We start from the raw sequence: 13,845 nt of genomic DNA, 5'->3' as shown, positions 1-13,845 counted from the left end.
TGGTTTTCACCCGGATCAGGGTTTAGGGTTTTAGGTTATACTTATATGCCTCAATGCCACCATTCTTCTTTTCTCACTCTTTCCTCTCACCACCGTGAAGCAGCTCCATCGAGAAAGATGCTGTGGAGGGCATTGTCCTTGCGGAAACCCTCTGCCACTTGTTTCTTCCAATTGAATCAGCAGAGAGGAATGCATGATAGGAACAAGAAGGCGATGGCGTTCATCGCAAAAGGTTGGAACGCGTTGAAGGAGGTCGATAGGGTAATTGATTACTGCGAGCTCAATGATACACGCCTCATCCCTCTGCTTCTTAGAGCAAAGGAGAATTTTGAGCTTGCTTTGGAGGCTGACAACACCAACACGCATGCTAGGTATTGGTTATCCAGATTGCACATGAAGTATCATGTTCCTGGCGCTAATAAAGCCGTTGGAGCTGCTTTATTGGTCGAAGCTGCTGACATGGGTGATGCTGATGCACAATTTGCATTGGGTTGTCAATTGAGAATTGAGGTGCGTCACTGACTCACTGAAATGCTAGGTTATTAATTTGTATTGTATCATTTGTGGATTCAAGTTTTCTATTATGTGATTTTTATTTTTTTGTTAGCTAGTGAGGTTTAGGGAATGGGATCACTGGTTTCTTGTTTATTTTACTTGCCTGGTTTTGATGTTAAGAATTAGATTGACACATAATGATGATTGCTGATATATTACTTTTCTGTCGCAGAATGACTACGTCCAATCAGATCAACAAGCTTTTTATTATTTGCAGAAAGCTGTTGATCAGGTATGTTTCCCTTACCTATATTGAAGGTTTTTGGTTTCCCTGTTTTATGAATTCCTGACAAAACCTTACTTGTGCTTATTGTGTTGTGTTCTAGTTGCATCCAGGTGCTCTTTACCTTTTGGGTGCTGTATATTTGACGGGCGATTGCGTGAAGCAAGATATTGCTTCAGCATTGTGGTGTTTTCATAGGGCTTCAGAGAAGGTAATATGAGATACTAGACTTGTATTGCTTGTTAAACTATCTTGATTTTAGTTTCCTTATATGTCTGGTTAGTCCCGGTTTTGGTCAGCGCAACATTGTCTACACCCTTTGTAATCTAGAAGAGTCTAAGCATAACCTAATTGATTTATTTCATTATTGTTTCATTCAGGAGTCTGAGAAGTTCAGATTTTTTAGTTTCTTGATTATAGAATATTTTGTGCTGGTTTCTTATTTTTAATCTTTATGTGTACACAGGGCCATGCCGGAGCAGCTATAGCATTTGGATCTCTTCTTCTTAAAGGTCAGTGTGCCTGCTTGTGTTCCTTTCCTTATTTTGTTGTATTATATTGTTGGGTGTTTCAGTTCTTTTCATCCCCATCCCAATCATTTGGTTATGCCTTGCTTACCAAGATCTTTTTATGGTTAAAAATCGAGCAGTTTTAAAAGTAGGTTTCTCTATTGCGCATGATTGCAGAAAGCAAAGGGGATGGTCTAAACATAAATTAGATTGGATTTGATATGGTGGCTTGCTTACGCTTTTTTATCACGTAGTTTTTCACTATGATACTAATAAAGTATTCTGCCTCAGGTGTTAAGGTTCCAGAAACAATAACAAAATTCAGTTCGAAGAGAGGTTCTGCTACTCGCAAAGCTGGGAAGGGGAAAGAAAGTCTTGCAATTGATCCGGTAGAGATGGCACGAGAAAAGTTCCAGATAGCGGCAAAGGCAGGATGTGATCTTGGATTCAAATGGCTTGCTAGGTTAGAGGAGGAAGAGAGGCGATTACTTACTGAAGGGTATTCGGATTCAAATAATGTGTCCAGTTAGTTTTTTGCAGCTGAGCTGATCCAATGTGATTTATTATAGAGATTGAGTATTCTCAAAGAAAGAAATGGAAAATAATTGGATGTACTTGTGTTTTCTCTTTGTATATATTCATAATCTTATTTTAAGACTAAGACTAACCGAACAATTTTGGAGTTCACTTGTACTTTTTTTTAATATTTCTTGTAAATTGTAACTATGGAAATAAAACACGATGAGTCTCTAAGATATCTACATTACACTTTGTTTTTTGTGTGATAATTTTGCATATATTTGAAACCCTAAATATGTCCGAGTTAAATTGTGAATAACTTCCATCTTTATGATGTAAGCGACCAAATTCATAAATTATAAGGGATAATTTGTTGCTAAGTATTTTCATGAATCTATTTGTCATCAGTCATCGTGTGCATTTTTCAAATATTTATTTGATTTAATAATAATAATAATAATCTTTCTTCATTGGTTGGTACTACTGTACAAGTTACTAACTTGGCCGTTGGCAAGATTAAACATACCTTGTTAGCAAAATTTATTTCTTTTACTTTTAGGCAAACATGCCATAATAGGATTTTATAATTTATATATAATTTTGAGAGTCTAAAGCACCTTAATTGGGCTAACGAGTTATAGTTTAAACGACATAATTTCTTCATACTCATCTAAAGGTCAGTATCCGTGCTGTGTAATCCCGTTTGATGCTTCTATTTTTTCTTAAAAAAATTGTGAAACCAAAATCTTTTATTCTTCCGCAATTATTATCATGTTACCCATAAATTAAAATTAAAGAAATAAAAACATGGAAATCTCTTTAATTCTTGACCTTTCTTTTAAGAGTAAAGTATCATTTATGTCCCCAACGTTTGGGGTAAGTCTCAAACCTATCCCTAACGTTTTAAACGTCCTATTTGTGTCCCAAACGTTTCTAAATCGAATCAATGTTGTCCTACCGTCCAAATGACTAACATTTGGTTAACGGCGTTGCATACGTGAAGGTTATTGTACACGGTGGCAGGGCGTTTTTATGTGACCGTTATTGAATTAAAAATAAAAGAAAAAAGAAACAGATAAACAGCAAAGAATGATCCTCTTGGAAACTCTAATTCTGCAAATCTTCTCTCCTCTTTGATGCTACACCTTCTGCGAAGCTCGACTTCTCTGGTTGAAAAAGGATGGAGGCTGATGCATGCCAATCTGAAGCGACACACGGCAGCAAGCAGGCGACACGAAATAGAAACCAGGCACGTCGTAGGAGGACAACTTGCTACTGTGGGGAACGGCCTGTGCTCGCCACCTCATCGACGGCAGAAAATTCCGGGCGGAGGTTCTGGGGTTGCGTTAACTTTGGGGTGAGTTTTAGCCATGCGTTTCTTGTTGTTGAGTTATATGTTTTGACAATCTGTGGGTGTGACTCGGTTGTGTCATATTTGGTATAGATTGGAGAAGAATGCGGCTATTTTGTATGGGCAGAACCAGAGGAAGAGCCCCCACAAGTTTCAAGGTTAAGGATGAAGGTCAGAAATTTGAAGAGCAAAATGGAGAAGGTTGAGTTCAGGTTCATGGTTGCAGTGGGAGTTGCTTTAGTTGGATGGACAGTTGCCCTAATATTGGTTTGTGAGAAAACAAGCAGCACCAAATTTGGGAGACTTTTACTACAATGATGTTGAGATAGTGAGATTTAGGAGAATATCATTAGATCCCAACTTGTGCTCTGTATTTTTGCCTAGAAATAGCACTGATGTTGACATGGTTGGTTTTTTGTTGAACTGAATGAAATTGTAATGAAATGATGTTTTGATGATTTAAGTTTGGCAAAATGCTATGTTGTGCTTGTGTAAAAAAGTGCAGTGATATATTGTGCAGCTGCAATGTTATATTATGCATTCTATTTAAAGTGTTATATTTTGCATTGTTATATTTTGCAGCTGAAATAAAGTGTTACATTTTGCATTCTGCTTAAATGAAGCAAGTCATGATCATGACAACAATCTGAACTGTAATATATTACTTAATCACTAACCATTAAGATTGTCATTAGCAACAAGCACAATAGGTTCACAGTAAAATAACAAAATAGGAGCTACACTATTTGCTCCACAACATCTGTATGAGATAATTAGCAACAAGCACAATAGGTTCACAGCAAAATAACAAAATAGGAGCTACATTATTTGCTCCACAGCAACTGTATGAGATAACAAAAGGGAGTCTTTAAACTAGTTTTGACAAATTATAATGATACTAAAGAGAAAACATGAAACTGCACACATCATCATCATCACATCTTCTTCCATGCTTTTGGAGGTGTCCTAGCCATAAACTTCAGTTGGGATATGCTGACGTGCTTGGATGGGGTTGGCAGCACTCTGAGATTGTTGTGCTTGGCAGCATCCTTGAGTTGTTGTCCAGAATTATTGTTTGACGGAGTCATCTTAGCCTTCTTTGACCTAGCCTGAGATTGCTGGGAACTGATATCATTGGAAGGTGATTTTCTCTTTGGCCTTGATGTGTTGGTCTTCTTAGCTGCAGCTTGTGATTGCCTAGAAGCCTGGCTGGAGATAGTACTAGACATAGTGCTTGAGATAGTGCTAGAAATGACTCTTGTAGCTCTTCTTGTAGACCCAGCAACTTTGTTTGCCTAGTTAACAGCCACAATACGACATTATAATCTTTGAATGCAATCAGGCAAAATGAAGCCAAAACCAGAAAAAACAACTATTGTACTTACCGAAGTAGTGGCAGCTACTTTCCGCTTCTTTGGACAGGTCCGTTTGTTGTGGCTTCTAGCAAAACAATAGGAGCACTTCTGAGTCTGCCCATCGCGAGACACTCCTCCCCTAGTTGAATTCTCATCTACAGCTTTATTCCGTTTCAGTTTAGGCCTTCCAATGGGTTTTCTGTAGACTGGTGGCAAAACGTCATCAAACTGTGTCTTCACCCACAGGTTGGGGCCATTTACTGGATACACCACATGTTGGTAGCAGTCAGAGTAAGTTTCCTTCTTGTAACAGTTTGCAACAAAGTTGTCCACATTGAAGCACATCTTCCTAATGCAGGTCATGGCATGGGCACAGGGGATTCCGGACAACTGAAACTTCCTGCACGAACACTCGTGATTCTTCAAGTCAACCACGAACTTCTCTTTGCCTCCATGGATGCTAGTTACCTCATATTTGTCACGACCAGCATAGGTGCTCACCCACTTACCACTTGCATCAGCTTGTTTTTCAACCTTAGTCCTGATACGGGGCAACACCTCTCTTTGGTATTCAATTATCCGATCCCTATTATCAGCCCAATGCCTCATTATGTATACTCTGATGTCTTCAAGCATACTGACTATAGGCTTCTCCCGGGCGTCCACAATCACAGAGTTAAATACTTCACACATGTTGTTAACCAAGGTATCACACTTAGACCAAGTCCCAAACTTATGCCGGCACCAATATTTGGTTGGAATCTCCATAAGGTGGTTGTAGGCTCCATTATCAACCTTTTGGATTTCAGCCATGTTTCTCTCCTACTCTTGTAAATAAGTGGCTTTTGCAGCATTCTACATGGGAATCTCTTCCTGGAATTGCTATAAAGATGTCTAACACAGAATCTATGATCCACTCCGGGAATGAGCTCATCGAAGGTTGGAACTAAGCCCTAAATCCATAGTAAATCAGTTTTACTTGAAGTAGTAATTAAATCAGCATGATATGTGATAATGACAATTAACCAAGTACATACAGTTCAAATCACAGAATCTATTATCAGCATGATATGTGATAATGACAATTAACCAAGTACATACATTTCAATTAATCACAGAATCTATTATCAGCATGATATGTGATAATGACAATTACAATTAATCAGTTTTTACTTGAAGTAGTATGGACATGCACAATTCATACTACAAGTCATACATTTCAATCACTAGGTTCACTATAGGCAACAACTCTAACACTAAACTAGGATCAATAACGTAGCTATCAGCAAGTCTAACACTAAAACTGATTATATGAATGAAGTGAGTAGAGAAATAAGTACCTTTTGTTGGTCAGACATGAAGGTGCATCTCATTAGCTTGTCACTACCAAAGTCATCACACAGATTCGTGAGAAACCAAGTCCATGTGTCCTTAGTCTCTGCTTCAACTACTGCGTAGGCTATCGGCAGTATCTGGTCGTTCGGGTCCCAGCCAATAGCCGTGAGAAGGTGACCTCCATATGGTGTCTTGATGAAGCACCCATCAAGGCAAATTATTGGTTGCAAACCATAAAACTCTTCTTGCATGCATCAAGGCACACATAGAGTCTTTGGAACTTTGGCCTTAAATCCACACCCGGTTTTGGTCTCTCAGAAGCAAACTCAGGTGGTCTCTCCACTTGCAACTTAACTGTAGAACCCGGGTTAGACCTCAGCAATTCATGACAATAGTCATACAGTCTCCGATACTGCTCTATGTACGTTCCTTGTAACTCATCAAGTGCAAACTGCTTAACCCGGGCAGCTTTAGACTTAGTTAGCTCTACATTCCACTTGCTGTATGCTTTGTTCATTAGCGTGGAGAGCTTTATTTTTGGATTCTCAGCGATCTTTTTTAGAAACACTTTGTCCAACCATTTTGCATGCATAATTCCAATTTTCAACTCTCTAGAACAGCTATGCTTGTTATGGCAGCTGGTTAATTGCCATGTTTGCTCATTCTTAATCTTCCCACAGTATGCAAACCAGTTACAACCCTCCACACAAGTGACCTTCACTCTCTGAAGATCAACCTTATCAAACCTCAAACCCCTCCCAGTGTGTACAGCATAGGCAGTGGCACAATCCTTGAACTCTTCTCTTGAGACATAAAGAGTTCCAACCTCCCACTTGTACTCACTCATGTCCTTTAGCTGCTTGTGCAATGGATACTTCTTTGCAACACTATTTCATTCTCATCATCATCAGTAATAGGCATATCTAGGAAATCTTCAGAATCATATCCTTCTTCCTCATCACCTAAACCTGCAACAACCTTCTCCTTACCTTTGGCACTCCCACTAGCTTTTGCTGCATCTGTTTAGGTTTCAGTTGATGCAGCCTCGAATCTATCCCCTACCCTGATGTTGACATCTACTAAGCCCTCTGCCCCTTCCTTATCATCATCACTATCACCAAACACAACTTCGGCAGCACTATCTTCTGAACCATCACCATTTTTGGAATCAGAACTCCATGAATCACAACTATCATCTTCACCACCCTTGGGTTCATAGTCCTCGTCCTCACTGCCATCACTACCCTCTCCTTCCTCATCTGATTCATCTTTGTTACCCACAATTTCTTCCTCCACATTTGGGCCAGAATTTTTCTCCACCTGTCCAACTGTTTGGGCCTCACTTGTAACCATTGGGCCTTGCCCATCAGATCCACCACCCTTCACTTGCATGTTACTTTCAGTACTCCCTAACAAGTGTACATCTTCAACCACCTCATGGATATCACTTGTTTTGTGAACTACAAACAGCTCCACCATATCCTCCCTAACCCCAATGTTAGCCATATTCATTGCATCTTTATCAGTTCGCAGCATCCTTAAGCCTTCTTCTGTATTCTGATCCTGTGATTTGTACCACATTGCAGCAATATCTTTCTTCAAATACCCTTGTCTGCTCACTATGTCATAAACCTCAATCAAGCTCCATTCATCTTCATTGCAGTAGTCTATGACAGTTGTCTCCCCACCCAAATACTTCAATTGCCCTTGTTGAAGTCCAAAGCTACCATGGTGGTAAACTTTGACACTAAAATAACTCATCCTAACCAACAGACCCTATTACAACAGGCAAATATAACGAAACAACATCAATCGCAGGCACACATTCAATCACCAGAAAACGTAAATTCATGCCCTAACTAACATAAGCAACGAACATTTTGCTGAGAATACAAAAAACCAACTAAACCCTAAAAATGCACGCAATCTCATACATTGCTGGCCATCTTTTCTTCGTAGAACTACTCAATAAAATCCCAAAAAACAAATTTTTTTTTCAAGTACATACCTCGTCGCACGATCAAACTCTGTCACCACAACAAAGGTGTAAGCTTTCATGCAAAACTCCCAAGAATGATCCGCCAACTACCTTGCAGCCCCTCCCTACGGTCAGCCTCGACGAAGAGAAAAAACGTGTGTGGTAACCAGAACTGGAATAAAAAACGTTGGGTAGAGGTGCTGTGATTCTTTGACGTTTCATATTTGCTATAGTGAACGGTATATTGGGCGCGAAGAGGCAGACGTGTGTATCTCAACCTTTGGGCTTACTCACTTAATGTCCACGTGTGTAATGCTGTTAACCAAATGTTAGTAATTTGGACGGTAGGACAATATTGATTCGATTTAGAAACGTTTGGGACACAAATAGGACGTTTAAAACGTTAGGGATAGGTTTGAGACTTACCCCAAACGTTGGGGACATAAATGATACTTTACTCTTCTTTTAAATATATCCAACCTTCTATGGCTATATGTATTCCCACATTTTTTTCTTTTTTTCAATATTCCAACCTTGACTACTAAGGCTTGTGTGTGTGTTTGTTTTCTTGTTAATTTCTTTCAATGGATTATATTTGATAACATAGAATGTTCTTAATTATCCTATCCTTCCTATCATCACATAAAACATTATCCACTTCGCATATTATATATCGAATTTATCAATATATGGAATAAGATTAAGTACCTTTAATCATAGGATACCAAACAAATAGCATATTCATTCCCATGTTAATTTTGAAGTCTAAAATTAGTACGCGTTGCATGTAAAGAGGTCCATATACACATATAAAGAAGATGCATCTTTTGAACAGGAGCGATAAAATAGCTTTTGAAAATGAATAATTTCTTCAAAAGCTCTTAAACAACTTTTTAAGAAGTTAAAAATATTTAAAAAATTATATCAAACAATATTAATGTGACTTTTCATAAGTCAAAAGCCTAACAAAAAAGAGTAGTTTTTAAAACTTTCTAAACGAGCTCATAATCTTAAATGTTAAAAACGTCGTCTGTGCTATCTTGAACAAAGCACTTATAGCAGTTCCAATGGTGTCTTGAACCACTCGGCCATCTCTCTCCCATGATGATTATGGCCCAGAAATCGAAACAATAGTAAATGATTCATATTCCATTTTTGGATAGGCGCCTATATAAAATAAATAATCAATTTGACCTATACGAAATATTTTTTTTATATAAAAAAAAGAAACCAAATTCTAAGCCGTAGGAACTAGTAGTAGCACTAGCATACAATTGCAACAAACACATTATTATTGAATAACAAAGAACAATCATAGCTAGAACACTGCATTGTACTACACTAAATTGATATATCTCTTCAATGGGATAAAATTTTCAATCCAAATGATTTGTTGAGCCATGCTTTCCAGCCACTACCACCATTGCTTTTCTGCGATATCAGCTCTGTGTTCGGTTCTGCCTTTGATGAACATACTTGCTTTTTGCACAACACAAAGTTCCTCACCCCATAAGATCCTATGGCTTCCAATGGATTCAGAGCTGTCAAAGCAGTTTCTATAAAAACCAATAAAAATAACCAGTCAACTTCAAAAATATCATGAATCAAACTTTACATCATTGTAATATTGTATCTCTATTCATATGCCTCTTTCTATTAGTTTAAATTTATAAAAGTAACAGTTTTATGATATGCAGACATAAATTAGAGTTTGATCTAAAAAAAATATCTATGCAAAAAAAATTCATGCAAACCTAAAAAGATGTTGCGTAAGAGTGCGTATTAGAATAAATATAACCATTTATATAACTCCTATCATCATCTTAAATTTTGAGAGAAGCGATTTCATGACTCTAACTAATACCTGTTGCGTTTAGGTAAGCATTGAAATAATAATGAATATAAAAAGCAGTAAGTTTTATTCAACTATATATATCCATACCGTCAAAGCATGCATTATAAAGGAGGAAGTTGGTAGGATCAAAACCAAGAATAGGAAGCCTGCCTTCATGAGCATAGGACTTGAGGGCAGTTTCAATGATCACAGAAATAGTGTCCTTTTCATTCACCACGAACCTTATTGGTTCTGCGTGTAACACTTTAACTTTTAGCATTTCATGATCGTACTAAAAGTTCAAGCGTTATCTATCTCTACTTCGTTAATTTCATACTATATTTATTTAATATTGAACCTTCGCGAATACAAATCAAACTTTTAATTAAGAAATTGAAAAGTATTTACTTTAAACTACTTAATCATATAATTATATTCACATAATATTAAATAGGAATAAGTACTTTTTTCGTCCCCAAGGTCTAGGGTCAAAATCAATTTCATCCTTAATCATTTTTTTTTATTAAAATCATCCTCAACGTTACAAAACGTTATAAAATCGTCTTTTTCTATTTTTTTGGACCAAATTACCTTTAACTATTAATAAAAATAATATTAAAAAAAAAAAACCCCACCCCACCCACACCCAGCATCTCTTCGTCTCCCCTCACTCTTTCTCTATTCTTCGTTCTTCCTATTTTTTTTTTTAATTTTTGAAGAACATATACATGATTGATGATGAATTGTTGCTAATTTTGTGATTATTTTGTGATTGATCTTGTTGTTGAATTTTTTATTTATTTTGTGGTTAGGGGTAAATGATGAGGGAGAGTAAGAGTCTTGGGGAAGGAGGGAGAGAGAAAGAGGTTTGGTGATGAAGAAGGAAATTGGGGGTTACTGGGTTAGTGGTGATGAAGAAGGGGGTCTGTGATTATTTATTACTGGGTTACTGTGATTATTTTTTTTCTAGGGTTCGCCGCCACCGCCGCCGCCACTGCCGTCGCATGGCCATTGGGAGGGGGGACCCCGCCGGCGCTGCTTCTTCTTCTGTGATTGCCTTTGCTTCTTCTTCTGTGACTGCCTCTGCTTCTTCCTCTGCTCTGCTTGAACTTTTGCTTCTGAAATTGTACCTTGATGATTATTGAACTTTTGGATCTATAAGGGTAATTTGGTAAAAAAAATAAAATTAAAGTAGAAAATGACGATTTTATAACGTTTTGTAACGTTGAGGATAATTTTAATAACAAAAAAAGATTAAGGACGAAATTGATTTTGACCCCAGACCTTGGGGACGAAAAAAATACTTATCCCTGTTAAATACATAGACTTATTCAATATTCCTCAAATACAAGTCTTGCCACTCTGAAAACTCAAAATGACAAATGACAAAGAAAAGAATCTCAACTAAACTAAAAACAAAAAATACAAATACATTAGTTTTGTAGTTCGGTTGCGGCCACGCCAAAGCTTACTAAACCTGTCACTAAAGTGTTAGATATAAAAATGGGTGAGAACATCATCCTTTCGAATTCTCAATAAAGAAGGGAATACCATCAAAGCAAAGAAATACTTGTAAATAGAAAGAATTTCATTATAAAAACAGTTTATTTTTAAAATAACCTTTTGAAAAAATTATGTGAGAAAACTTACTTTAAAAAAGTCGTAATGAATTTCTTTAGTTTACAATTCCATAAAGTAAATTGGATAATAAGGAAAAAGGATCAAAGACATGCCCAAGGGATTACTATCAAACAAACTTATATTGCTCATTCCTACCCATCAATACATAAACTAGAGTATCAGGACAATACCAAATCTAATCTGCCTCAACCTCCATCACCACATCAGGAACAACTTTCAACGTTACCACCACCAGCACGAGGATCTCAGTTTTTAAATATAGACAAAATAATACAAAAAATACACAAAAAGAAAGTACATATAGAGTAACTAGATCAAATAGTAGATAGATGCAATTATTCAAATAGACAAACTAAAAACAAAATATACACCCAAACAATACACACAAATACAAATGATGCATGTCTGCCCCTATGGCTGATGAACTCATCTGTCGATTATACAATCAAACTCGACATTTTTAGTAGCGAACCCTAGACAGTCTCTGCGTGCACGCATCCCCAAGCTCAAAAATTCATATTCATATATCAAATGCATTGGGGGAACATTCGGAAAGGTATAAGTGTCCGACCATATCTTGCGACGAAGGGTCAACAGAATCTCAAATCTCAACCTGGAGCAAGTGGAGCCGACCCACTGCATCTATCCAGGAAAATTCATGACCCAGATAAATTTTTAAATCACATATCATTCTCAACCAGGAGCAAGTGGGGGCGAACCAGTACATCTACCCCAGGAGACTCAAATATAAACTGGGAGCAAGCGGGCCAAAGCCACCATCCTTGCATCTACCCCAGAAAATCAAACCATAAACCGGAGCAAGTGGAACAACGCCACTGCATCTACCTAATCAGGTATATCTCAATCAGAGTCAATTTAGTTATCAAATTCACCCTCAAACTCATTTCACTTCATTTACAATCATAATCAAAATCAATCATTGTCATTTCTCATTATCATAATTATCATCATCCTCCTCAATCAAAATCAATCATCATAATTTCTTATTATCATAATCATCCTCATCACATCATTACTGACATAATCGTCATTCTCAATCATAATCTCTCGCACATCTCAACTTAATCAAGTTCTCATTATAAGTTTCATATTAATCTCACTTCTTATCATCATCTATGTAATCTCAACTTAAAATCACAATCCTTAACAAACTCATTAATAACACCGCTAAAACTCTACTCCGCATCCTTTATCATTCACCGGGTGAGGCTTGGACTGTTACATACAACTTGTAGGTATGGGTCTCTAATACAACACCCTAGACTTGAGGTCAAGATTGTATACTAACTCAAATAAAACATAATCATTCATAGTCAATAACAATTTAACTCAAACACCACATAACCCCTTTAATCTCGTTAAATTATTTCTCTAATTAATCATATTATAGATTGACAAGCCAAACTTCTCTAAATCTTCAATTTCAAGCAACTTTCACAATAACACTTCTCAAACACTTTTCTTTTGAGATCAATACCCATCAAACCTCATCCATGTTCAAGCCTAAACCATATCCATTCTTCCTAACACCCAACAACTCATTAAACTTCCAATATTTGTCTTAACCGTTGCATGACTTTCCTCCAAATCGATCAAACATCACATAATTTATCATCATATTCCTTAAAATAACCTTCTTTCTCTCAACTCTTATATTTAATTCCATTAAAACCTCAAACTCACTCTCCTATTCCCAAATCCTTGAATTTATAATTAATTTAATTTTAAAAATCTTTAACTAGTTAATCAAATCTCTTTTCGTTGTTATTAAAAATAAATGAGTTAAAATCACGAATTAACAAAATCATAAGAATCTGATTTTCTTTAAAATCTTTAAAAGTATTCAAGACATATCTCTTTTGATAAAGTTAAACAAACCAAACTCATTTTCAAAATCATAACCAAAATTTCCAAAACTCTTCAAATTTTTAGAAAAATTCCGACAGAACTTTCCCTAAAAACCGGAGTTTACCACCATTCACGGCTTTTCTCAATTCAACCTCAACCTAACAAAATCAGCATTTCAAATCAACATTTTCAAATCCGTTGTTCAAAACCAATCATTATCAATTTCAATAAAGAAAATTAAAATTAACATATTCAATCAATTTCACCAAAAATTCAGAAATAAACCAATCACCAACAAACACAACGTGTCAATCACAACAGAAAATCATTTACATCACATACATTAATCAATTTGCATTAACCTACTAAACTTGTCAGGTATTCAAAATCCAAAATATTTTCATTTTAAAACAATCCCTTATCTCGAGGAATCAAGCCCATAGAGATTTTAACACAATAAACCCCTTTTCTATTCGCGGTAGCTACAACAACATTTACTGTTTGCGGTTACAACACTTTGACCATGAGACATCAGAATATCCAAATCCTTAATAACCATTAACCAGAACATAAACCCAGCCGGTTTGAAAATTTTATTTTTTTTTCCTCCCAACACGAAAACAACGTCGTTTCATTGGAGAGAGAGAGAGAGAGAGAGAGAGAGAGAGAGAGAGTT

At 36.6% G+C, this 13,845-nt stretch overlaps 1 protein-coding gene across 8 annotated transcripts in view; it reads left to right on the top strand.

Moving 5' to 3' along the window:
* Positions 1 to 2,053, top strand: part of LOC107623457 — a 5,515-nt gene extending 3,462 nt beyond the window's left edge. For 5 of the 8 annotated variants that reach the window (XM_021113886.1, XM_021113888.1, XM_021113884.1 and 2 more), the window contains 5 exons: positions 104 to 510; positions 728 to 787; positions 882 to 989; positions 1,245 to 1,290; positions 1,579 to 2,053. In XM_021113886.1, coding sequence (XP_020969545.1) covers positions 118 to 510; positions 728 to 787; positions 882 to 989; positions 1,245 to 1,290; positions 1,579 to 1,817 — 846 coding nt within the window. In that variant the 5' untranslated portion in view covers positions 104 to 117 and the 3' untranslated portion in view covers positions 1,818 to 2,053. Of the gene's footprint in view, positions 1 to 100; positions 511 to 727; positions 788 to 881; positions 990 to 1,244; positions 1,291 to 1,578 lie in introns of all 8 variants that reach the window. The other 3 variants (XM_021113887.1, XM_016325723.2, XM_016325722.2) reach the window with 1 other exon arrangement.

The sequence above is a fragment of the Arachis ipaensis genome, chromosome B10 (assembly GCF_000816755.2).
Source record: "Arachis ipaensis cultivar K30076 chromosome B10, Araip1.1, whole genome shotgun sequence".
Taxonomy (NCBI): domain Eukaryota; kingdom Viridiplantae; phylum Streptophyta; class Magnoliopsida; order Fabales; family Fabaceae; genus Arachis; species Arachis ipaensis.
The sequence above is the reverse complement of the archived record's forward strand: the minus strand, read 5'-3'. Positions and strand labels throughout refer to the sequence as shown.